The sequence below is a fragment of the Dromiciops gliroides genome, chromosome 2 (genome assembly GCF_019393635.1).
Source record: "Dromiciops gliroides isolate mDroGli1 chromosome 2, mDroGli1.pri, whole genome shotgun sequence".
In the NCBI taxonomy this organism is placed as follows: Eukaryota; Metazoa; Chordata; class Mammalia; order Microbiotheria; family Microbiotheriidae; genus Dromiciops; species Dromiciops gliroides.
Window position 1 is genome coordinate 40961755 of NC_057862.1, and position 26507 is coordinate 40988261.

Below are 26507 nucleotides of genomic sequence, written 5' to 3' on the forward strand. Positions count from 1 at the left end.
GCCCTCAGTCTGTTCCTTTCCAGCAGTTCCTAGTCCACCATTTTTTGGTATTCATGTTTTGCTCTGTGTCCCTGAACTCATGTCTTCATGGGATATTGAATTCCCATCCTGCTTCCAAGACAGAGAAGAGTTCAGATTGAACCATGGACCTGATCTCCTGTAGTGTTTTTTATCTGGCCTTGAAGGGTTTACAAATAGATAACCTTGAAGGCCCCTTCCTGCTCTGTCATCCCATGAACTATTTGCTGCTACTGAACACCTTTATAATTAGTGTAACAGAGTATACCTTCTTTATTGTCTTAGAACCAGTTTTATAGCTATCAAAGTTATTATGAAGCCCCACCTAAAATTCTTATTTTCAAAATATCAAATGGCTCACTTAAGCCCAATTGCCTCACCAAAATCAAAATATCAAATGACCTGATAATTTTGATAACTCATCTAGACAAAGTACCAAGGCTTCCTTTTGCTTGGGTATATGATTGATTAAGTGTGTGCCAGTATACTTCTTCGGCTTAATTCTGTACAGCCATAAGTGGGGATACATTTCTACTTAGGAGATTTGGGGAAGCTAAATAGAGCATGCTGTGGTCTTCATGGATGAGTAGATTTTAAATGGCCACTGATGGGAAAGGCCACTAGTGTGTTTTAGGGCAGTGGGTTCCAGAGTGGGGCACAGGCAGAAAACACTAGAACTTGGATGTCTGGTTTTGATTTTAAGATTTCGAGGGGCAGCTAGGTGGCACAGTGGATAGAGCACCAGCCCTGGATTCAGGAGTACCTGAGTTCAAATCCGGCCTCAGACACTTAACACTTACTAGCTGTGTGACCCTGGGCAAGTCACTTAACCCCAATTGCCTCACCAAATAAATAAATAAAAATAACATAGAAACCAAGCCCTCCTAACATGGAGTATATGTTCTCTTCCTGGCACATGCACTCAGTTCATATGGGATGCAGCCTTGGGTCACCTATAGTATGGAAGGTAATCTGACCAAAGGGTAGGAGGGAGTTCTGCAGAGCAGATGCCCTCCTTCCTTCACTTTCAGTTTTTTGGCCATGTGTTGTCCTTTATGTGTTCCTGATTAAGTAGATGCTGTTACCCAGTTTCAGCTAAACTGAACCTCATAAGATGGACAAAGTAGCCTATAGCCTCCCTGCCATTCCTCCACCAAGACTCTCCATCTGTGGCTTCCAGGCATTTATTCTCACTGCTCACCATGTCTAGAACGTGTGCAGTCCCGTTCCCACCCTTCCCCCATCTCTGCCTTCTGGTTTCCTTCAAGCCCCAGCTGAAATCTCACCTTCTATGGGCAGCTTCCCTGATCCCTCATAACACTAGTCCCTTCCCTCTATTGACTGTAGTTTATCTCGTCCATAGCTTGTTTGTACATAGTTGTTTGCTTATTGTTTCCTTCATTAAAATGCGAGCTCCTTGGGGGCAAAGAGACTGTCTTTAGCTTGTCTTTGTATCCCCAGCACTTAGCACAGTACCTGGTACATAAGAGATGCTTAATAAATGTTTATCAACTGACTGACTAATAAGGCAAGCATAAGCAACCATGAAAAAAAAAAGACAGAGCTGATAGTCTATTCCTAGTGCAGTTATGTGGCTAAAAAACCCCAATGATCTAATCTGAGCTGATGAGTCAAAACTACCTAGAACATTGCTTGAAATATGGATTTACATCCAGTATATCTAGTGATAAATCCATCCTAGTATATGTTGTGTTATGAGCTATTAATTTGTGATCATATGAAACCATAATTATCAAGGCATTCAATGTCCACGTTTTTGTTGCCAACAATGATGTAAGAGTATCACATTTGTACACTTTCACAACTTTGAAACAGAATGCTTTGACCACCATTTAAATTTTTTTCCCAGAGTTTCAGGGTGTTTTGAACACATTTGTTTAAAAATATAAACATGTAATGCCTTGCATTTAGTTTTCAAGAACACAAGTCGTCATAAAGGAAAATGGAAATTTACTAGTCACATTTCAATATAAACCTTTACCTAATCTGTGGATGGTATTGAGAAATGAGAGTTATGATTCAGTAATTAAATGTAGCCAGCAGTGCAGTTCTCCCACTTGGAGCAATGTGTCTTTTGGCAGAGTATCTTTTTCATTATAATAGCCATTAAAATGAAGAATTGAAATAGAGTGAGCTTAGACCACCCCCCCTCCCAAACACACACCTTTAAATTGTTATTTGACAAGCTGATCAGCCAAGATTTTTAAAAATAGTCAAGATGATCAAATTGCATTGCTCTCACCAAAATATCATTTAGTTATAGTTGAATAATTCTGAGAGCAAAAAAGGTGTTTTGTACCATTAGTAAACAAAATGAGAAATGCTTTTTGAAACTTGTTTATTTCATCTTTATCTCAGCCTTTAAAAATTTTTGTGTGTTTTGTAATGAACATGACAGTGCATCATAAATATAGTATATTGTGCAATTAATGAATAAACATACTTGTATTGGTGATACTCAAATATTTTTTACTGTTAGGGGATTTTGATCAAAAAGGTTTGGTGACCACTAGCATGGTAGAATGAGGGTCTGCCTCAGTCAGGAAGAATCAGGTACAATTCAACTAAATGAGCATCAAGCATCTAACATAAACTCTGGGAGAACAAAACATATCCTCAGTGAATTTTTAGTTTCTTGGAAAGAAACAGCAAGTGCATGGAAAAATTAAGTGCGAAATACATACAGGATAACGTAGTGAACGGAGGCTGATCAGTCTTCTCGTGGGAAGCAGGCAGCATGTGAGGTGCGCTAACAATGAGGGCCACTGTGAGGCAAAGACAGGAGAACGTGGCACAGAGTTGGGCAATGAATGGCATCTCCTCTGTGAGGAACAGTAAAGGTGACCATTACCAAGGACTAATATGTGGAAAATATGAAGAGAGTCTGGAGAAGAGCTTTGAAAGCCAGACTGAGGAGTTTGTATCGTATCCTTAAACAGGGAGTGACAAGATCAAACCTGTCCTTTAGAGATGTTAGTGGGGTGGTTGTGTAAAGAATAGAGTGGAGAAAATTAATTAGGAAGCCACTGAAATCTGTTAGGCAAGAGTTGATGGAGGGCCCTGGCCTCAGGTGGGAGCAGTGTGAGTGGCAAGAAAGGTGACAGATGGAAAGTGTTACAGACTTGGCAACTGATTGCATGAGAAGGGAGAATAAAGAGATGATTCCATTTTCCTTATTATACTTGTAACCTCACATGGTTTTATAGATTGATCAATTGCTAAACTTATTTTCTCATTTGTAAAAAATGAGGGTGATACTTGCACTACCCTCATAGAATCAGGCATTTTTGAATAGGAAGGAGCCTCATCTGCCATTGAATTTTCTTTCTTTTCTTTTCTTTTCTTTTCTTTCTTTCTTTCTTTTGTGTGTGTGTGTGTGGGGGGCAATTGGGGTTAAGTGACTTGCCCAGGGTCACACAGCTAGTAAGTGTCAAGTAGCTGAGGTCGAATTTGAACTCAGGTCCTCCTGACTCCAGGGCCAGTGCTCTATCACGCCACCTAGCTGCCCCTTGCCATTGAATTTTAAGTCACTGTGAAAAGTATAACTTAATCAGCCTGGTCACTACTATTCATTCAGTCTCTGCTTGAAGACTTCTAAGGAGAGGGCAACTTCCATAGCCAGGGGTGATCCATTTCAGATCCTGCTCCTGTTATCTGCTAGCTCTATAACAGTGAGGAAATCACTGGATGACTTGGGTAGCTGTGTTAAGACTTCTAGAAGTTGCAGAACAGTTGGTGATCTGCTTTGTGATTTCTCGACACCGATGAAATCATAGGTCTGAACAACAACAAAAAGTTTTTAAAATACACATTTGTCCCAGTTCAACAGATCAAGTAATAGGTGGGTAATTAATAATGCCTTTTATCCATTGTCTCTCTTTTCCCAGATAATAAATGTGTAAGTAATGAGAAATGAGCTTTTCTCTGCTAATAAACTGGTTTTGATTCCTTATAATTGTTCGGGTTGGAGTTAGAAACATAATAGAATTTTACTGCTACAGAATTTATTTAGCAAACAATGGATTAGATCTTGGATTTTCTTGTAACTTACCTGTTCAGCAATCCTACAGCTGATAAGTGGAACTCCAAGCAATATAGTCCCACATTTATATATAAGTATAAGGTAGGGGCAGCTAGTTGGCTCTGTGGATAGAGCACCAGCCCTGGAGTCAGAAGTACCTGAGTTCAAATCCGGCCTCAGACACTTAACATTTACTAGCTGTGTGACCCTGGGCAAGTCACTTAACCCCAAATGCCTCACTAAAAAATAAATAAATACATAAATACATACATAAATACATAAATAAGCAAACAAAAAAATCTTTTAAAAAATAAAAAAATAGATAAATAGATAAAAAATAAGTATAAGGTAGTCCCATAGACCCTGAATACTGAGACATAAACCAAATGAAGTATTAGGCTGATTCAAGTTGAAATTTGAGAATATTTTTATCAGGTTTTTTTTCCTATTAAGTAGTTTCACAAAATGTTAGTTAACATTGGTTCTAACTGGTTAACTTTGTGCACCTTTGATCCAAATTAATTTTGATATAGAATAAAAAACAAAAGAAAAAAAACAATATAATAACATCCCTACTTATCCAGAGGTTAGAATTCCATAACCTCAAACATCTGGCACATAAGCTAAAAATCTTTAAGCCCAAAAGGCCTCTCAGTAGCTGAAATAGCTAAATGCAGGTGCTTTCTTAGAGGAGTAGAAGAATTCTGAACTTGAAGTCAGAAAACTTGATCTTGAGTTCCCCCCAACTATCTTTAGTGACCTTTTGCCCCATGAGTATCAGGTCATGAATCTTTTTGAACCAGCTTCCTCATCTGTGAAGTACAGAGCAGACTACATGTATTACCTGTCCCTCAGTATTGTTGTGAGGAAAATGCTTTGTACACCTTGTATTTGTTATTGTGGGAGAGATCAGAGAACGCTTTGTCTGTTTGCACATGATTTGAAGGTTGGCAATCTAGTTTTTCAGAACTGGACAAGGGGGTGTTTCTATAACGCCTACACATAAAAGAGGTAGGCAGTATGAAAGTTAGTGGGTTTTTTTTTTTAAGAAAATATAAAGCATTGTTTAAAATGTTGCCCATAATGTTAAAAAATTGCTTTTTCTCCTGCTGTTTTGGAAATGCTGTTGGATTCTTTGTAACCTATTGGGGCTTCTCTCCTCCTTTTAAGGCATTCCTATCTGTCAGCAACATTTAATTTGGAATAACATGGAGCTTGAAGATGATTATTGCTTGAATGATTACAAGTGAGTACACATTTTTTAAAAATTCTGATGGTTTTAAAGAGTAATCACAGTGGGGGGCAGCTAGGTGGTGCAGTGGATAGAGCACTGGCCCTGGAGTCAGGAGGACCTGAGTTCAAATCCGACCTCAGACACTTGACTTACTAGCTGTGTGACCCTGGGCATGTCACTTAACCCACATTGCCCAGGAAACAAAAGAATAATCACACTAATTCTAGTTTGCTTTTTCTTCCTACTGCTTTAATCATCCTCCCTCTCCCCTTCCCCCTGCCTTTTTACAGAGAGTCACAACTCTTCTAGGCATTAGATCCACATTTCTCACCCTAAGATTCAAGTCCTTTACTTGAAATACATCTTCTTTTACTCCTCTGTTCAGTCTTTTCATTTTACTTTTTTTAATGGTATTTTATTTTTTCCAATTACATGAAAAGACAATTTTTAACATTCATTAAAATTTTTATTTCACAGTTTTTCCCCCTGCCCATCCCTAAAACAACAAACAATATGATAGAGGTTATATATGTGCAGTTATTTGCATTTCACTCTTATAAAACTGTTTGGCCACTCTCTTTGCCATCTCATCCTTCCTTTAAAACCATGCATTCCCTCTAAGTTTCCTTATCTGTAGAGTGAATGGATTGGAATGGATCATGTATGAGGTCTCTTCCACCTCTAAATCTGTGATCTGTTTATTTTCTAGACACTTGTCTGTAATGACTTCCTGCCCATAGGTAGCCAAATTATTTCCCTTTTGTTATGGTCAAAGGATGATGTAACTTCCATAAAACCTTTGGGTCTTCAGCACTTAATGCAGTTTCAAAGAAGATTCTCATTGCAGTTCTCTCTGCTGAAGCACTAACAATTGGGAAATAATCACATACATAAAAGTCTGCATAGCAGTCAGGAAGGCTGGGGTTCAGGGCCTGTCCCTTACATATGCTAGCTGTGTCTCCGGCCTCATCTGTCCCCCAACCTTTTAGTCTCCCAGCCTGCTCTTTAAGAGTCTTAAGTTGCAGTGCAGGTACTGACTGACTTGCATTGATAGAGGGAGCTTCCTCACCAGGAGTTCCCTGTGCCACATGAAATCCCAGGTCCAGGTCAAATAAATACTTAAGACTTAATAAAAATTATATTTGAGTTTTGATGTTCAAGCAGTTGAATATATATCCTTTTATTTTTCTACCTTGAGACATATTGATCCAAATTTCTTGAAGATAGGTCCAGCCAACCAGCATGATATTATGTGTATTTTGAGCATTAAATACATTTTGGTGATATGTTCTTATGTTTTTTATCCACAGCATTTCAGAAGGTTGTACCTTGAAACTGGTATTAGCTATGCGTGGTGGGCCAATAAATACTAGAAGAGGTAGGCACATAAAGTGAAACAATTTGAATAGAAATTTTTAAAATGTTTAGTTTTTACAGAATTTCAGCTTGGACATGATCTCAAAATCTTTCTAGTCTAACTTGCACGTGAACAAGATTCCCCCTGGGACATGTTCTATCAGTGACCATCCAGTTCTTTAAAAATTTTTCTTGAAGAGTTCTAGTGAGGGGGCAGACTGATTCCCAAGGTACCCCACCTCACTTTGGGCATGATGCTTAAATCTGCCTCTTTGTTTCTTCCACCCATTAGTCCTAGGTCTGACCTCTGGGGTGAAGCAGAACATGTCTCATTCCCCTTTCTTATGACAGACCCTTGATTGTAATAGATAATTTAGAAAAATGGGAGGTTGGGGGAGGGAAGAGAATTAGTTGTGTTTTAGACAAGCTGTTTTAACAAGACATCATATATGGCACACTTAGTTGAAGATTCCAAAGAAGAGGTTGGAAAGGTCAGGTAGAAGTTAGGAAAGAGATTAGCTACAATTTTCCAGTGTGCATATACACATTATTTTATGTATTTATATGTCTGTATGGATGTATGGATGTGTATATACACACATTACATATATATATATGTATATATACACACATATATGTGTTCTTTTTATTTATATATACACATACACATATATGCATATATACATCATACATACATACAAATAGCCGCTCCCTGAGTTCTCTCTTTAGACATTTACTTGTTGTGTGACCCCCTGGATCAGTCATTTACCTTTTGTTTCCCTCATCCCCAACTATAAAATGGAGATAATAGTAGCTAGCACCTGCCTCCCAAGATCATTGTCAGAATCAAATGAGATCACAACTGTAAAGTAATTGGCACAGTACCTAGCACGTAGTAGGTACTTAATAAATGCTTGCTCCTTTCCTTCTTATAGATCTTATTTATACATACTTGTTTGCATTTTTGTCTCCCCTCCCCCACTCTCCACACCTCAGTCTATAAGCTTCTTAAGATCAGGTTTTTGCCTTTGACTGGCTTTTGTCTTTTTTGTATTTACAACACTCAGCACAATGCCCAACACAGAGTAAAGACTTAATAAATGCTTGTCGACTTATCATCTCTTGCCTTCAATTCCATTATTTTTAAAATGAGGGATTTATACTGGTTAACTTCCAGGTTCTTTCCAGCTCTCAATCTCTTATCCTGTGGACAGAATTATTACCCTGTAATAATGCAAGAACAGAAAGTACTTTTTAAAGCCTCAGACGGTTACGCATATTCTGTACGGCTTCCTGTGACTTAATTAAGGATAAAAGCAAAGATTCTTCATATGGAATGTTTTCTGTGATTTTAGCAAAAACTTGAATCTCCCACATAAATTGTATCGGAGTTTAGTCCAACCATACTTTATTGGAAACCTGGCTGGGAGTATGAAAATTGTATATAGATACAGTAATTCTCCTTGATAATCACCAATTTTTATACCAGTAAAAGATTACAGTAAAGAAATACCATTTTTAGCCTTGAATTCATCTTTGGTTTGTATATATGTGTATTTCTCTTCTTTTAATTCCATTTGTGGCTAAAATTGTTCTGTAATATTTCACTCATTATCTTAAAGAGTCTTCTTCAATAATTTTCATTTTGAACTTAGGCCAGTTGGCAGGAAATATTTTCCCCCAAAACTTGATTTCTGCTTAAGTATACACTTAAGATTTCATTTCCTGTACACATTGCTACTTCCATTAAAGTGCCTCCTTGTGCCTGGAGGTGAACCTGGGTTCTGGAAGTCTGAGCCATTGGACTTCCTATTTGGCAGGTCCTACCAAGCTGGAAAAGCTGTCTGTCTGTTATCTGAGCACCAGCCTGGCCATGTTTGAAGAGGCTCAGCAACAGGTTGGCTACAAGGTGAGGAATTTTTCAGTCACAGCAACTCTGCAAGACCAGTGATGACTTGCTTTGGTGGAGCCAGTATCCAACAATAGAATTAGAAAGCCCTGAAGAATTGCTAACCTCTAAAGTTCTACCTCTAGTGGCTCATTACAGAGGATAGGTGACCCCAGATTCTGGGATGGCAGGTCAGTGGACCACAGTCTCTGTTGTACTAGGATTGATTATTGCTTAACAAAGTATAGAGAGGCTTCTGCCAGATATGCCAAAGGAGGCAGGGTTAGGGGGAGAATTGTGGTGTGTGTTTGTTTTGTTTGCTTTTGTCCCAATGAAATGATTATACTCTTGAAAGATTGGCATGAGGCATATATCCAAATAAGATGTTTTTTAAAATCTTTATTCATGCTTTATGCCTTTCACATTATGATTGTTTCCTTCTGTGTCTACCCCAGTAAAAACCACCCTTGTAACAAACACAAATAATTTTTGCATTTGAGCAATAAATGAATATGTGGAATCCATACCAACTCAGAAATACATGTAGTATCTTTAAAAGACCTCAGACATTTAACTAGCTGTGTGACCCTGGGCAAGTCACTTAACCCCAATTGCCCCACACACAGAAAAAAGATAATTATCTCTTTAGTTACTATACATTTGAAAGATTGCAACCAAAAATTCATCCTGTTAGTTATTATCCAAAGGTAATGCTGAATCTAGACACTTGAATTTCTTAAAATAATTATTTTCTCTGTTAAGGTTTAGTTGTCGGGGCAGCTGGGTGGCATGGTGGATAGAGCACTAACCCTGGATTCAGGAGGACCTGAATTCAAATCCAACCTCAGATACTTAACACTTACTAGCTGTGTGACTCTGGGCAAGTCACTTAACCCCAATTGCCTCACCAAAAAAAAAGAAAAAAAAGGTTTAGTTGTTATGTGTATGTTGTATTTGATGGGGTTCCCCACCCCTGTCCTTGTGCCCATAAGGCACATGGGCTCTGTTAAGGGCTAAAATTCTAGCTAGTCTGTCTAAAATATCTAATGAGTGGTCGCCAATAAATTATAAGCTTTAGCAAGAGTTAAACTTTTAAGCATTTATTAAGGAGAATAAGAATTTGGTAAAGAGAGAGAAAAAGGCCTAGATTCCTATCTATTAAAGGGAGAGCACATTTCTAGCTCCGCTCTCCACCAGAGTCCAAAGGAAAAAGCCCCAGACTGAGCGCCAGTCTCTTCCTTCCCCCTCCCACTAGTCCGCGTCACTTCCTGATGCCAAAGAAAATACTCCTGGTCTTGCCCTCAAAGACCTTCGCTTCATGGGCAGAACTCTTCTACAGTAAGTATCCAGCAGGTGGCGTTATTCCAATCGTTACAGTCCCCCCTGTTGTTCCTCAAGAAACAAAATGTTTCCTTGACGGAACAGTAAAAAGAATATAATAACTATTGCTAACTAATAATATGTGAACAACAATATAGAAAAGGAAGAGAGGAAAGTTTTGTCCAGAGGGGCGATTTTTTTTGTCCTCATGAACCGACGCTTTGACATTAGTCTTGCAAAGGGAGGGCCTCTGCAGAGAATACATGTTACAGATGGTGTATATTATAACAGAAAGAGAAAAAAAACCAACAAAAAGAACAAATCAAAACTGTTCATTTAAAGTCTCTGAAAGTCTTTTCTCAGATGTCCTCTAGGTGTAGTCGTGGAATGGAAGTCTTTTCAGGGGTTGATGTGTGGATGCTGGTAATCAGCCAGGAAATTTCCTACAAAATTGAGCTTAACACAACTTTAAAATAGCTTTGTCAATAATCAAATCAAACAATGAAAGTTTTCAAAAACATGTCTAAGGGAATTCAGAATCTTAGTTGTTAACACGTGAAACATACAATAAAACAAAAATTGAACCATTCTTTAAAATTACATTATTATTATAGTCCCCCCTTATGGAGAGTAATTGAGAAGACAATTGCTGCGATATTAATTTTTAAAAATAATTTTTTATCTTTGTTTCATCACTTTTTGCATCATCTGCCTAATTATCCTCATGCCATTATGAGAAATTAAAAAATCTAATATAATTGGTAACAGGTGTCAAGGCCAAATTCAACACTGTATTTATCGTGACACCTGAGATAATTATGGGGGTTACCATAAAAGAACAGAGAAATGATGGGATATGAGCATTCCCACACTTGAGCAATATGTACTGCCCATACAGTATGCCAGGCTTAAAATAGGTGGATGGAATATATGTCCATGCCACCGAACATATTGGAAGAAACTGAGTCAGACTTAATCAGATGCATGGGATTGAGATGTCCATGGCATCAGGCATATAGGAGGGAGCATAGAAGCCAGGTGTAGAAGTGAGATGGGTGGGATGAATACTTCCAGCCATCTGTACAATATTGTGGGGAAAAATAAAATAAAATATTAAACCAAGAGAATCCAACCTCAACAATAGTCAAAAGCCGTTCTCTCAGCCATACCTTGACTTCATGCATGTCTCCCCTCATGTGACAGTTCAGTGTCTGCTCTTGCATGTATTCCTCTTGTGATTGGATGGCACCTTGGCCAACTGGCATCTGATAACTCAGAATAATGGCAATTAATGTCTTAAATGATAAATTCCCATAATTTAAAATCTCATATGGATTTAAAATTGAGGATAATAAATGATTGCAAAAAATGTGAATACATCTTGACTCAGAACACAATATATAGTTATGCAACAATTTCAAATAATATCTTTTTTTTTACTTAGTATACAATTACTTTTGTGAAAAATCAGAACATATTTAAATACAAGTTAAAGCACAACAGAATCTCAAAGAACTTTTTTTTTTGAAAATAGAAAACTTTTACAAATGTTCCCCTCTTTTTTTTGGGGGGGGGAATATGCTTATCAAAAATAATACTTCTAGAATCAATTTACACTTGCCATGGCAACCAATTTGCCAGGGAAATGCTTTAAAGAGTTTGATCAAATAATCAGTTGAGAAAAAATAACAAAAACAAACAACTCAGAATATGGGAGCACAATACTCCTAGAATTAACATTGTATAATAAAATCAAAACCATCTTGCAATGTTTCAAAATTAGATAGACAAATGAATAGAAGAAAATACACATGGAACAATAAAAGACAATGAAATTCAAACTAAGGAAGTCTAAATGAATGTGAACTTAATATTAATAAGAGTATTATAAAATATAAACTTGATCACATGACTATAAAAAGCTTTTACAAATATTCTCCTTGTTTTAAAAACTAAATATAAAACACAATCTCAAAAGCATGAAAATCTCTATGAAAATAGACCCATACCATTAATTTCAAAATGTATATGTAATAGCATAGAAATCCTATGTAACCTCTGAACTGATATTAATACTCTGAGTGAATTCAGAACACCTTTGATTCCGATATCTAAAATCCCCAATACTCATATCAATACCTTGCTGCTTACTTCTACATTTCTGTAAAATATATATACCCTTCCATGGCAAAAGAAGCAGAGTCTTGAACTATGTTGATGGTTGTCATTCTTATTCAGCTTAAGTTTTTCTTCTTTAACCCCTCTATATTGTCTGTCAGTCTTTTCACCATACAAATGCTTTATAAGATTACTAATTAAAGACAAAAGCAGGTTAGCAAAATTATGAGCAAAACGAGCATATCTGGAATTTAAAGAGTTTTCTAAGATTGTCTCAAAAGCACAGCCAGGCTGGGGAAGGGCTGAGCCTGAAACTGCAAATGTAGTTAGAGAAAGTTGCGCATGAGCATTAGATCTCTGGACTTCCCAGGCAGGGGAAGCAATGGGCTTGGCCATGGGAGGAGTAGAGGGTGGGGTCTGGAGAGGAGGGGAGGGACCAGCACAATTTGAATCAGACTTGATTTTGAACTCAGGCCTGGATTCCTCTTCCCCCACTTTGCCTCCAGGTGCTAGGGGATTAAAAGCTTCTAGAGGGTGGGTCATTGCCTCCAGGCATGCAAAATTAAAGCAACAATTACGGTTAGAACTGGGAAAAGCTGCGGGAATCTCTTCAGGTTTCTCTGAAAAAGCATGGTTGGGAGAGGGAGAGATATTTCCTTGTGTGAGTAAGTTGCTGGCTCTTTTAACAAAAATAAAAAGAAAAATAGAAAATCCACAAAAACAAAGCATTAACATGATCTTATCTCCCATTTGTCTGGTTAAACAGACTAAAATCAAAAATAGGGTAATTAGGGAGTTTAAAAGGTCCATTCGAAAAAAAATTAAAGGGAAAACACCTGGCAATTCAGTAGTACTTCAGATTTAAAGGGTTAGGATAGGGGAAATTTCTTACCCAACCGAAAGATCAGAAGTGAGGTTCAGCTTTCCTCTTCGTGGTCAGCCATCTGTTAAGGGCTAAAATTCTAGCTAGTCTGTCTAAAATATCTAATGAGTGGTCGCCAATAAATTATAAGCTTTAGCAAGAGTTAAACTTTTAAGCATTTATTAAGGAGAATAAGAATTTGGTAAAGAGAGAGAAAAAGGCCTAGATTCCTATCTATTAAAGGGAGAGCACATTTCTAGCTCCGCTCTCCACCAGAGTCCAAAGGAAAAAGCCCCAGACTGAGCGCCAGTCTCTTCCTTCCCCCTCCCACTAGTCCGCGTCACTTCCTGATGCCAAAGAAAATACTCCTGGTCTTGCCCTCAAAGACCTTCGCTTCATGGGCAGAACTCTTCTACAGTAAGTATCCAGCAGGTGGCGTTATTCCAATCGTTACAGCTCCTTCAGAAAGTTGAAGAAGATGTCTCAAAATCTATTTGCTTACATATTTTTTGTTGTTATTGTTGTTGCTTTGTTTCATTTTTTTTAGAAGGAATTGGGGTTAAGTGACTTGCCCAGGGTCACACAGCTAGTGTCAAGTTTCTGAGATCGAATTTGAACTCAGGTCCTCCTGACTCTAGGGCTAGTGCTCTATCCATTGCACCATCTAGCTGTCCTATTTGCTTAAGAATTTAATGGATTTATTTTATTATTAGATTTTTCAAAGTATAAAATCCTCTTGCCAAAATTTGATTTTTATATAAATGGGCTACCAGGTAGAACTACATGTAAACTAGACTCATGACAATAACTATTATCCATGGTCCTAGTCAGTCAGTCCTATTAGGGTTGCTGTCCAGGTCCTGGAAATTCAACATTCCTGAAACACACACATATCTCCTTTCATACAGCCTTTGTGATATTGATCACAGCCTTATGCAACCTTCTGTAAAGATTTGGTCAGCACTGCACATCTTACTGGCATGGCTTCCAGGTAGAAGATGATGATAGCTAGCAAAGATAATGACATCTCCTTGGTGCTGACGTTCATAATGAGTTCTCAAAAGAATCGAATATCTAGGAAATCATAATGTCCCTCCAGTGAATAACCAGAATTTATTCACCCTGGCATGAATCCTACTGACCCCTTCCCTTGTTAGGAAGCTGTGTGCCTTTGCGGGGGGGGGGGGGGGGGGGGCGCGGGGTGCTATTGCCTATTGCCGTATTGTAATACATGAGATCCATTTGTCTTATGTCCTTATTAAGACTGGGGAAGCAGCTTCCAAAAGGAGGCTGGTGGTGTCAGATTGTAGCGTGTTCATTAATCCCCATGCTCATGTATGAGAATTATACTTCTGAAGTTAGAATTAGAGAGTAGAGCACAGCAACATCTTTGGAAATTATGTTGATTCTTTTGAAATGAAATCAGTGCCATGTGGGTGAAATTTAGGCATTGACCACTTTCCTCCACAGCATGAGAGTCAGGGTTCTAACACTGGTTTTTTTGCATGATGCACAGAATATCCATGGTAGTGCTGTGCTATGGGGGAACATCTTTCTGATCTAAGTTTTTCACATAAAATCCCAGACCTGGTAAACTGGGAAGGCCTCAGGCTATAAACAAAAGCTCTCCCCTGTTCTACTGCAAGTCTAGCTTTTAGACGTTATCAAATTCATAAAAAATAATCTGTTATAAGACTTAGGAAGGACAGGACAACCTACGACTTCTCTTAACCAGCTTGAAAGCTCCAGTGGCTGAAGACTTTGGAAACAGATTCCCTTTGGTTGCTTTGGTGTTGAGAAGGTCTCTAGGATTGCCCTGAACCAAAACCAAACCCCGATTAAGATCCCTATGTACATACGACTTGTGGTAGCCAAGTTCCCTGCCCCGCCCCCAATCTCTGTTCTGCCTCATGAGGCCTAAGACTTTATAGTTACTGCTTACCAGGACATTGTGTACTCTCTAAAAATACTTTGAAGAACTAGAGTATTGACTAATTACTACATTTCGGCTTCAATAGCATTAAACCAGTACCCTCATGTGATTAATGCATCTTCTCATTTGCATAACTTTCTGCTGGGCTCTCTAAGAAAGTAAGCCAAAGTTGTGGATTCCTTGCTGCTTCTGATTCCATACATCTGGATCCTGGCATAATGAACAGAACATGGTATATACTACATGTTGGTTTTTGCTGCCTGGGGTTAATTCCAGTGACAGTGACAGAAGGAGCAAGATGATTATGAAAATTATCATCTGTACTGATCTATCAGGCACTCTGTAATAGGTACTGCATTAGCGTAATGAAACCTGTTGTGTCTGAAGATGCCACCAACGGAACCTGAGAACCAGAAAATATAACTTTGTCTTTTTAATTGATGGAATGCAGAGAATATTGAATTATGGCCCCAGATGCCATAAACTTGCTTAGAGAAAAGGATGACCATTTGTAATCAGTACAAAAAGTCCTTATTCCAATAGAGCTTCTTATTAGGTCTCCTGAGTGTATTGAGATGCTTTAAACCAAAGAGAAATTGAGAGCCTGTTTATCATTCTTTTTTCCCCTTGTAGTTCCAATGGAAGACCCTCTTAGGGAAATGGCTGAATACATGGACTCCAGTCGTGATGAGGTCTGGGAGAAGGCCTCATGCAACAAACAAGTCACCTTTTTGGTGTACCGAGAAGGAGATCAGTTGAATTTCTTCCGTGTAGTAGATAGGGGAGATGGCACTTTAACACCATTATCTGAATCCTTAAGGTAAAAATGGGCATGGCTCCCTCTGCCTGCTTTAGAAAGGGGGAAGTTGATAGAACTTTTAAGTATACAATAAATCTTGTAAATTTACTGAGATTTTTCCAGGTAATTTCATTATATGGATAGATATTTTTGTTCACTTTTGCCCAAGGGATAAAATTACTTAAGAAATTCTACACATACCATCAGCTTGCTCATTCAGATTATGTTCGTGTTTCCAGTGGTCTCTTTCATCTGAAGGTTTACAGTGGACTCCAAAAGGTGCTTGAAAACCTGGGGATTGCTATGAAATTTGATTCCACGTTTGCCCCTCTTTTATAAAAACTATGAAATGGTTGCACGTTTACATAATTCAGATATGTTTTGGGTCAGAGCATGTTACACTGACACGTAACTACATTCAATTAAAGCTAAGTACAGCATACTTCACAGGGGATTTCCTTTTCGATGTCTTAAAAGCTGCTCTCTGGGGGTGGCTAGGTGGCGAAGTGGATAGAGCACTGGCCCTGGAGTCAGGAGGACCTGAGTTCAAATCCGGCCTCAGACACTTAACACTTAGTAGCTGTGTGACCCTGGGCAAGTCACTTAACCCCAATTGCCTCACTTAAAAATTTTTTTTTTTTTTAAAAAGCTGCTCTCTTGTGATCAACATGTGCTCAGTAAGTACCAAGTGACAGGTTGATTGCTATAAAAAACCTTCAGTACCCCAAAGAAGTATGACATTGGTAGCACAGTGGTATTGTGGAAAGAGGGCTAGCCTTGGAATGAAAGACCTGGGTTCAAATTCCAGCCCCAACACTTTTCTGTGTCATGAAAAGCAAATTAGTTAATCTTTTTGTGCCTCTATTTCCTTAACCATAAAGTAGAATGAATAATACATTGCCTCCTTTAAAGGATTGTTGTAAAGAAAGCTCTTTGGAAAACAAATTGTGAAAAGTTATATCTTGGTTAGGTATTATGATAAAATAAACTCTAGTTCCTAGGCTTGGGAGTCACAATGGACCTTAGTCATCTGCTCCAAGCTTCTCATTTTATAGATGGTTCCAGAGTGCTGACATGTTTTGGCCAAGGTCATCCATTTGTTATTTGGCAGAAGCAGAATTCCAAGGGTAAACTAGACAAGCTTATAGTTTCAAATCTGATTGTTGAAGCCTTTCCAAAATTAGTGTATGTTATTTCTTCAATGATTCCACTATGTGGAGCATAATTGTTTCTTTCTTTCATGATTTGAGGACCTTGTGCTTCTGGGTTATAAATATGAACATCAGTTATCTTCATTGTGTATTTAAGTGTGCAGAAAGTTGGGCTGAATGTATTGTGGTCATGGGGTATACAAGAAGTATATAGAATGTGGAAGGTATCATGTTAGTGCAGAACATATAGTTAAACAGGTTGCTAAAAAATGAAAAAGAGGGGGCAGCTGGGTGGCACAGTAGATAAAGCACCAGCCCCAGAATCAGGAGGATCTGAGTTCAAATACAAACTCAGATGCTTGACACTTAGTAGCTGTGTGACCCTGGGCAAGTCACTTAACCCTCATTGCCCTGCCCCCCCAATAAAGGCAACATTTTGGGGGCAGCTAGGTGGCACAGTAGATAAAGCACCAGCCCTAGATTCAGGAGGACATGAGTTCAAATACAATCTCAGGCACTACTAGCTGTGTGACCCTGGGTGAGTCACTTAATTGCCCTGCAAAAAAAAAAAATTTTTAAAGAGGGTAAATACACAGAAGTACATGAAGAAGGTTCTCTGAGAGGTACTAGGAGGCAGGGATTGCTTCCAGTTGGGGTGGCCAGGGAACGTTTCAGGGAGATGATATTTGAGATCAACCTTGAAAGATGGATAAAATTGCATCAGGATGGGGGAAATCTGGGTGTTAAGAAAAGTATAGGGGCAGCTAAGTGGTGCAGTGGATAGAGCACTGGCCCTGGAGTCAGGAGAACCTGAGTTCAAATCTGACCTCAGACACTTAATGCTTACTAGCTGTGTGACCCTGGGCAAGTCACTTAACCCCAATTGCGCCTCACCAAAAAAAAAAAAAAAGGAAGAAAGAAAGAAAAGAAAAAAGAAAAGTATAAACAAAAATTCAAAGATGGAAGATGAACAAAACATTCATTGAGGGAGTGACAAGCAGGCTACTTGGGACAAAAGAACATGAGTGTGGGTACGTAAAGGCTGGAAAGGCTGGGTTGTGTAGGATCTCTGATGCCAAGTTAAAGAGTCTTGAATTTTGTTCATGTCATGCCTTGGTGGGGAACAGTTGAAGGGTTTTGAGCAAATGAAATGGCATAGTCATACTTGGATATTAGCAAGATCTATTCTGACAGTGGTGTGTGTAGGATGGCTTAGAGAGACAAAAGATTCACAACAGGAATTCTTTGTATTAGTGCCTGTGAAAAGTAATGAGAAAGTTAATGTTTTGTATTTTTTCTAAGTAAGTCCTGAATATGAGTTTATTTTCTTATCATTTCTCTCCTTGGCCTAAAACTGGGTGTTTTTCTTGGCATCGTTTTGCTTCTCAAAGTTTTCCTCTCCTTCCTTCCTTCCTCCCTCTCCCCAATTAAAATCCCCAAGTGGGCCAAGAGCATAGGACTCTACAGCTGCATTGATAGGACAAGTGTCGAATATAAACAGGATGGCTATGGGGACAGGCTCCAAACCCCCTACAGAGTCTGCTTGTTTCCCTAGGACACAGGGACAGAGGCAGGGTATCTCTCTGCAGGGAACCAGTCTCATGAGAAATGGAAAGCACCTGTACTTCTCGATAAAGGCTGTACAGGTCTGAGGGTGACTACGGCAGTTTGGATTTGTGTTGGCTCCTGTGGACATGTGAATTGGGCACTGGCACTGAATGGGTGTGATTGGAATTACGATTATATTCTGTTGATGCACTTAGCCTGGGGGTGTCACAAGACCAGTGGTAAACAGGAAATCTTATTGCCTAAAGGCTTTTGAAAATAATTGACTAGGTGTACTAAACTACTTTGTATTGAATAAATTCCATTGGTTTAAATGTCAGCCCCCATCCTGAGTGTTAGCATATTTCCATGAAAGCAGAGAATGATCTTCAAGTAAGTCCTTAAAAGCCATGACAGCAAAGTAACAAGCTCTGATCTGAGGCCTGATTGAGCAAAACAGGCTCCATGTTGAGCCCTGGCACATCCTGTCTGTACTCTGTGCCAGGGTCCTCCTAGCCTAGTCAGGGAGCCTCATTGGTGAGGAAGTTGGCAGTGGGGCAATAATTTGTTTTGACCATAGCAACTTATTAAGGCACAGAAGGCTTAGAAACTATATCTCCTTGGAGAGAGCAAATCCTGTAAGGAAAGTCCCAGAGATTTTTAGATATTGACATTTCTAAAAATTGCCATTTGTTCTAAAACACTAGTGTAAAGTACTATATTCGGTATAAAATGGATAATTATGTTAAATTATAGTTGTTTATCACTTTAAAGGAAATTTTATTAAGACTCCATTATGAAATTTAATGGTGAATCCTGGTTTGTATAAAGATTCATCTACTTTGAATAGTTGTTTTTTTTCTCTTGTGGAAATATTTTAATTTAACTATTTTTAAAATGTTTTTGGGGAGTTGCAGAGGTTTGGGCAGGGCAGTGATGGTTAAGTGACTTGCCCAGGGTCACACAGCTAGTAAGTATTAAGTGTCTGAGGCCAGATTTGAAATCAGGTCCTCCTGAATCGAGCGCTAGTGCTTTATCCACTGTGCCACCTAGCTGCCTCCTTGTATGTGTTTTTTAATCACCAGTAAACCTTTATCAAGTTTCTGCTATATCAGAGTCATTTTACAAAAGGATTCACCGTGATTCCTGGAAACTGAATTCGCCTGGTACACACATTAAAATTATTTGCTTGATGAAAATTAAATTTACACCAGGAAATGGCAACATATAACCAGAAGTCCAAATTGGAACTGCCATCTATTTGTGTATGGCCTTGAGCTAAGAATATTTATTTTACATTTATAAGTACTATAGAACTTTATTTTAAAATGTAAAAACCATTCTTAGCTCAAGGCAGGTACAAAAACTGGCACTGGCTATATTTAGCCCAGGCTTTGGGTAGCTAACATTTAATTGACATACATTGTATAAATTAAATCCACCTGTAATCATTACACTCTTAGTCTTTGTATGACTCCCATCAGGAAGACATACATTTTTCAGTATTTAGGGCAGTGGGGCTCATGTGGAAATGTCATCATTCCCAGCAGGATCACAGCTTAGGATCCTTTTTGGAGTCAGGGAGATGTATCCTTCTCCCCCGGTGCCCAGGATGACTTCCCAGAAACACTTCAGCCATGTAGACCTTATGACCCTGATTTCTGTAATACTCATCCTATAGCCTGTTTAAAATTAGCACAGACCTGCACAGATTAAAGAGCTAAAAGAAGCCTTAGAAGTCATTTAATCCAACACCTTAATTCTGTAGAGAAGATAGAATGATTCCCAGAATTAAGAACCTTCCCAAGGGCCAGAGCCCAGAGATGGGATTTGAGGCCCCAGCCTGACTACAGGCGCAATGAGTGCTCTGTGTGAACACCTGCTGCTCTTGGTAGCTCACCCTTTACCAAGCAGAAACAACTAGTAAGTGTCTGAGGCTGGATGTGAATTCAAGGCTTCCTGACTCCAGGGCTGGTGCTCTATCCACTGTGTCACCTGGCTACCCCTGAATTGCATCTGGATTGCCAAGGGGCCTATAACTGTTTTACAGAGAGGCCGCTACCTCTGGGATCAGATTTTGAGGCTTTTCTCTGGTTTGATCTCCTGGAATCATAGGATCCTGGTAGAATGGCCCTGTGGCTAGGCAACCTGGGACATCGATGTTTGTGCCAGAGCCAGTTGTTAAATTTTCAGTGGGAGCATTTATACCTCAGAAATCAGGAAATGCTATGTCAGTGCCTGACTTATTGCTTTGTTGATTGTTTGAATTTAGGAAATTGATGGAGAAAATGTTAATTATGCAGATTAAACTTAAAAGTATGTCTAGGATACTTTTTCCCCCTGGAGAGCTATTTACCGGGGCACCTCTAGACATAGATGTCCACAGGCTTAATTTGGTCATATTTTCTCACTACAGCATACCAGTAGTAGTAATATCCTGACTCCTCTTCTCATAGCTTCCTATGAAGACAAGATAATGAGGCTCCAGGGGCAGCTAGGTGGCGCAGTGGATACAGCACCGGCCCTGGATTCAGGAGGGCCTGAGTTCAAATTTGGCCTCAGACACTTTACACTTACTAGCTGTGTGACCCTAGGCAAGTCACTTAACCCCAATTGCCTCACCAAAAAAAATGAGGCTCCAGCATCTGCTCATATAACTCTGTTCCTGGCTTAACAGATCTATCCATCAGCTTTTAAACAGGCTCCTCTATCCTGATGGTCTAGCAGTTTTCCCATTTAATATCATTGGATGTGAAATAAAATCAAATATGTATTTGTAAGTGATATTCCTATAGTTGGCCTTTATAAATACATAGTTCAGGGGCAGCTAGATGGCGCAGTGGATAGAGCACCTGCCCTGGAGTCAGGAGTACCTGAATTCAAATCTGGCCTCAGACACTTACTTACTAGCTGTGTGACCCTGGGCAAGTCACTTAACCCCAATTGCCCCGCAAAAAAACAACAACAACAAGAACAAAAAAAAAACCATAAATACATAGTTCATATCAGGTTTTAGGCTAAAATTGTTCCTTGAGTGTTAATACTACTTGACCTTTTTTTTTCCTTTTCTTCCTTTTCTCTCATTTATAAGAATTGACCCAGATACATAGGATCAGATGTACATAACAAAAAGGGGGAAAGACACAGAAGTAAGGGGGAGTAAAGGAACCTTGGTTCAAATCCCTTTAACTGCTACTTAGTATTTGTGGGACCTTGACCAAGTCATTTAATCTATTGGGGGGGGGTCTCAATTTCTTCATCTGTACAATGAAGTGTTTGGATTAGGTAATCACAAAGAATTCTTCAATCTACAAAGTCAATGACTCTGAGCTAGCAGGATCATCTTTAAAAGTTCTTGAAACTTTCATCAGGTCGTAATCTAGAGAACACTCATGTTCCAGTCAATTGGGTGTTGGCGATTTTACATTTCTTAGAAAAATCTGGGAGAACTAGATGCTTATTAAGAGGCTGCATGATGAGCAGCTAGGTGGCACAGTGGATAGAGCACCAGCCCTGGATTCAGGAGGACATGAGTTCAAATCTGGCCTCAGACCCTTGACACTTACTAGCTATATGAGCCTGGACAAGTCACTTAACCCCAATTGCCTCACCCAAAAAAAAAAAAAAGAAAAAAGAAAAGAAAAGAGGCAGCATGGTGTACAAGGAGCCTTTGAATCCCACCTCAGGTACTTAGTGACTCTGTGCTCCAGGCAATTTACTTATCCTTAGTGCCTCATCTGTGGTCTAATCTTTGAACTTGAACTCTAAGGTTCTTTCTGGTGTAAATCTGTGATTTTTGATCCTAAGAGATTAGTGATACTTATTTTGCCACTTAATGTGACTTTATATAACTTAACTTTTCAAGGTCTCAATTTCTTCTTCCACTTAATTAAAAGATTGGGCTAAATGTTCTTCATCTCTTCTAAATGAGAAACTTCTGTGATTCTGTTCTGCCTGATTAATTTTATCTAAAATTTGTCCCAAATCAGTCACTTTTATTTTTCTGAGAAGGTTCTTAATTTGCTGCTTCAAAATATGAATTATTTCATTACTTGAGAAGGAGAAAAAAGTCCAAGTTTCTTGGCCTTAAGAGCCATGTTGAAAGTCTATCTGACATTGTGAAGAATTGGTCCTATCTGAAATAGAAGCATTGAAAAACTTTCTGGGCCATGTAAATTTAATAATTAGGTTTTTCCAGTTCGCTGGGACTATACGTCCTTAAGTTCTTTTTGTTGTATTTTCAGATGCGGATTTTTTTTTTAATTATATTCGATAGGCAGAAAAATTTCTTAGCTCCTGATTATTTACCAGTGTCAAAATAAACTAGCAATATTCCCCTATTTAAAAGAATTTTGTGCTATTCACAACTGGTAAAGATATCAGAAATCATGCTGTTTCCAAAAGAAGCAAATTTGTTAGAATGTTACTAATATTCTGGCATGCTGCAGATTTTGTGTCGAAGGGATGCAGTTTCCTTCATCTGCATCTATACCTGTGTCTCCTTTTCTAGGAGCACCGGCCCTGGATTCAGAAGGACCTGAGTTCAAAGCCAGCCTCAGACACTTGACACTTACTAGCTGTGTGACCCTGGGCAAGTCACTTAACCCTCATTGCCCTGCCCCCCCCCCAAAAAAAAACCCTAAAAGCCATATCACTTCCACTCCCTGGATCCCTTCCCTGGAAGGGGGTAGGTTCAGTCATTTCAAGCCCCTTTCTCATCTATTTTCCTACCATTTATTCATATGTATTAATAGGGTGTTTCTCTTTAATTTTGTCTGGAAAATTGATGAACACATCCTCTTCAGAGGTGGCATTGTCACTTTCACTAAATGGAAATAAGGGAAATGGGCTGCCCGATTTCCTCTTGTAGACAGAAGTCATTGTTTCCCAAGTATCCCCAAATGTGCTTTTCATGGCCAAAGGCCACTATCCTAACATAGCCAGCCATAAATGGTAGTGAAATTTGCATTTGAAAACTTTTATTGCTCAGATGTGTACTCTTAAGTAGTCCTTCTAACCAAAAGTATCCAAACTTGATATCTACTCAGTTCCATTCTGGTATGATTTAATTTTAGTTGTTCCTTCTCAATTTGAACCCTCATATCTCTTTACATGTTTCCCTGTTAAACCAAACTTTATGGGTTTTCCTCTTCTCTCCATCTTCATTACTGAAAAATATAAATGGAGTTTTCCCCAGCTTAATCGTTAAATTGAGCTTGGAAGCAAACTCCTGCACCATGAGTTCTAACCAAAGTGAAGTGTGGGGAAAGTTACAAATGAGGATTATGAAGATTTTCTTTCAAACCTTATGCAGAACCATGGCTTCATCATCATGGGAACTCATACTGTTGTTGGTAGACAGTGCAATCTCCATACCTGAGTAAACAAGATGGCAGTCCTTAGGAGTTATGCACCGCCCCCTTCCCCAAAATAAACTAAAATCACTTGGAGGCCAACTTTCAGTGTAAATGATATAGAATGTTCTGTTGGCATGCCTGTGCTCCAAGCCGCTCCATCTTGACAGAGTGGGCCAGAGTTTACAGTCTGATAGCATAGAATCATAAAGCACTGGAGCTATACCTTAGTGGATGCTCTGTTTTTAAATATTGTCATTCACTATGTTTCCAGAGTCAGTGTATGATCATATCTCAGATTATTCTCAGCCCCTTACGGGTTATAAGCACTATTCCTCAGCAATCCTGTGAGGAAGGCAGTGCATATACGGTCCTTACTGTAAAGTAGAGACTGTTGATCAGAGAGCTCAAGTAACTTGGTCATGGTTACGCAGCTTGCAAGTATTTGGGTCAGGACTCCAACCCAGGTCTTCAGACTCTTTGAATCTAGTGCTCTTTCCACTATTGCATAGTTTCCCTCCAACAAAGCATTAAGAAAAAAAGTTTCCCATGATTCAAGTCATGAATTGCCAGGGTTGAGTTTTGTCATGTTTTAAAATCCAGGGTATTTTGCATGTTTGGTTACGTATCCAAGTAACACTTAGGAAATCCTTAAATTGTCCATCTGTTTGTTTTTTGTTTTGTTTTATTCTAAAGAACAGAAATAGAATGTCATATCCACATGGGTGTGTCAGTTCCTATATGGTGCGAACCCCCCTCAAGATGGATAGAAATTTGGACTTCCCTTCTATGCCATTGTCTGGTTAATGGAAAACTGATCAACCTGTGGTCTGGGTTACACAGTTAACAGCTTTGGCCATGCCAGGAGGAGACCCTTGTGGAACTGGATTTTGCCTCTGTGGGAAAACTATAGTGAGTGCCCCCCCAAAAAAAATTCACCCAGTGTAATAGTTTCCCAGAAGCTCAATTAACCCTACATTTTTAGCATCTCCACTTCATGGTCTCAGTACTCATTTTAATTTTTTTTTCTCTTTCAAAAACTTGCTTTTTGAAATATTCCTTTTGTTTACACAATGCTGACAGAATATATCATTTTATCTGTGGTTTATCTGTACATTGGATAACAGGGTATGTGTCATGTGTTTTTTTTTCTGGCAGTGGTGGTTCAGTTTATAATTTATATACTGATGATGATGAAGAAATTGAGCCTTCTCCCTCTGGGCAACAGATTATTGAAAACTCTATCACTATGAATAAAATGAAGCTACTGAAGGCAAAAATGGAGACCATGAACCTCAGCAAAAAGGTGAAGCAAGCACCATGTAACCAGATTTTCTCTTTGCCTCCCATAACAAATTTTAAAAGACACCATCCTGTTGTTTGTATTCGTTTGTATAATAGCTCTATTTATATAAAAAATTGTTTGTCAAGGGGGCAGCTAGGTGGCACAGTGGATAAATCACCAGCCCTAGAGTCAGGAGAACCTGAGTTCAAATCCGGCCTCAGACACTTGACACTTTCTAACTGTGTGACCCTGGGCAAGTCACTTAACCCTCACTGACCCGCCCCCAAAAAATTGTACATCATTTATTGAGAGATTAAAAGTAATATGTTTATTGGCAATGCTGTTTTAATGTGAATGTGTGTTACATTTGTTATTTAAGTCACTTAATAATTTGCTTGTGTATATGTGGGCCTTAGAATTATATCTCCATATCTAGCTCAGACCTGAAATTCATTTTTTCTTTTTTTCTTTTTTTTTTCTTTTTTTGGAGGGGCAGTGAGGGTTAAGTGACTTGCCCAGGGTCACACAGCTAGTAAGTGTCAAGTGTCTGAGGCCGGATTTGAACTCAGGTCCTCCTGAATCCACTGCGCCATCTAGCTGTCCCTTTTTTTTTTTTTTTTTTTTTGGCCAGAATCACTTGCCAAAGTGTCTGAGGCCGGATTTGAGCTCAGGTCCTCCTAAATCCATGGCTGGTGCTTTATCTACTGTGCCACCTAGCTGTCCCTATTGATTGCTATTGTAAGGCTTCTCCCTGGCCTCACATTCCCTCTGCTAAAGTCTCTATCTCACCTCTGACCTTCCCTGTTCTAAGGCCCCTCCCTGCTCTGACATTCCCTGCTCTATAAGGCCTCTCCCTCCTCTGACATTTCCTGTTCTAAGGTCCCTCCCACTTCTTCTTTTTTTTAGTGAGGCAATTGGGGTTAAGTGATTTGCCTGATTTGAACTCAGGTACTCCTGATTCCAGGGCTCATACTCTATCCACTGCGCCATCTAGCTGCCCCAAATTCATTTTTTCTTAATTGCCATCCTAAAACACATTTGTTATGAATGCTACAACCTACATTTCAAATGGGATCCTTTCTTTCCTCTGCCTTGGGCAACTTTGCCCTACCTTATTTCCTTCCTCTTTTGACCAGGCTGGTCTCTAGGATGCTGTTTAAGGGAATGAGATGAGGACAGAAAGACTCATATTCTTTGACTATGCCTCCCTTTCCGAGGGTCCCCAAATTTTAAGGGCTCCAACTTGGAATTAGGCAAAGCTGCTTGCCCTCACTCCCATGTTAGATCTTTGAAGCTCTGAAGCTCCATAGGAAATCTTAGCAACACGATGAAGTTGCTTCTCCAAAGAGAACAGTAAGTTATTTAAAATGGCTATAGTAGATCTTCCTCCATAAAAACTATTGTCATCTAATGTGACCACATTTTTTGGAGAAACAGGAGTCAAGACCTTTAAGCCTCCCCATGTGACTCAGTAGAATACATGGTGAATTGCCTTTTTAAAGGTCACCTAACTCATCCACTAGCCAATCCAAGGATGATTTTTAGGCACCTGAAATAGGTAAGATGACTATCTGATTCAGTCTAACAACTTCCTATTAATCA

The 26507-nt window shown here is 39.0% G+C and overlaps 1 protein-coding gene across 6 annotated transcripts in view; it reads left to right on the forward strand.

Annotated features, from left to right (window-relative positions):
• ZFAND4 (zinc finger AN1-type containing 4) overlaps positions 1-26507 on the forward strand; it is a 69489-nt gene that overhangs the window by 16906 nt on the left and 26076 nt on the right. For 4 of the 6 annotated variants that reach the window (XR_006355067.1, XR_006355068.1, XM_043989804.1 and 1 more), the window contains 4 exons: positions 5231-5306; positions 6605-6672; positions 15405-15591; positions 24779-24926. Coding sequence is in view for 4 of the 6 variants with exons in the window: in XM_043989804.1 (XP_043845739.1) it covers positions 5231-5306; positions 6605-6672; positions 15405-15591; positions 24779-24926 (479 nt within the window). In the remaining 2 variants the exon portion in view is untranslated. Of the gene's footprint in view, positions 1-5230; positions 5307-6604; positions 6673-8470; positions 8560-15404; positions 15592-24778; positions 24927-26507 lie in introns of those variants that run through there. The other 2 variants (XM_043989807.1, XM_043989806.1) reach the window with 2 other exon arrangements.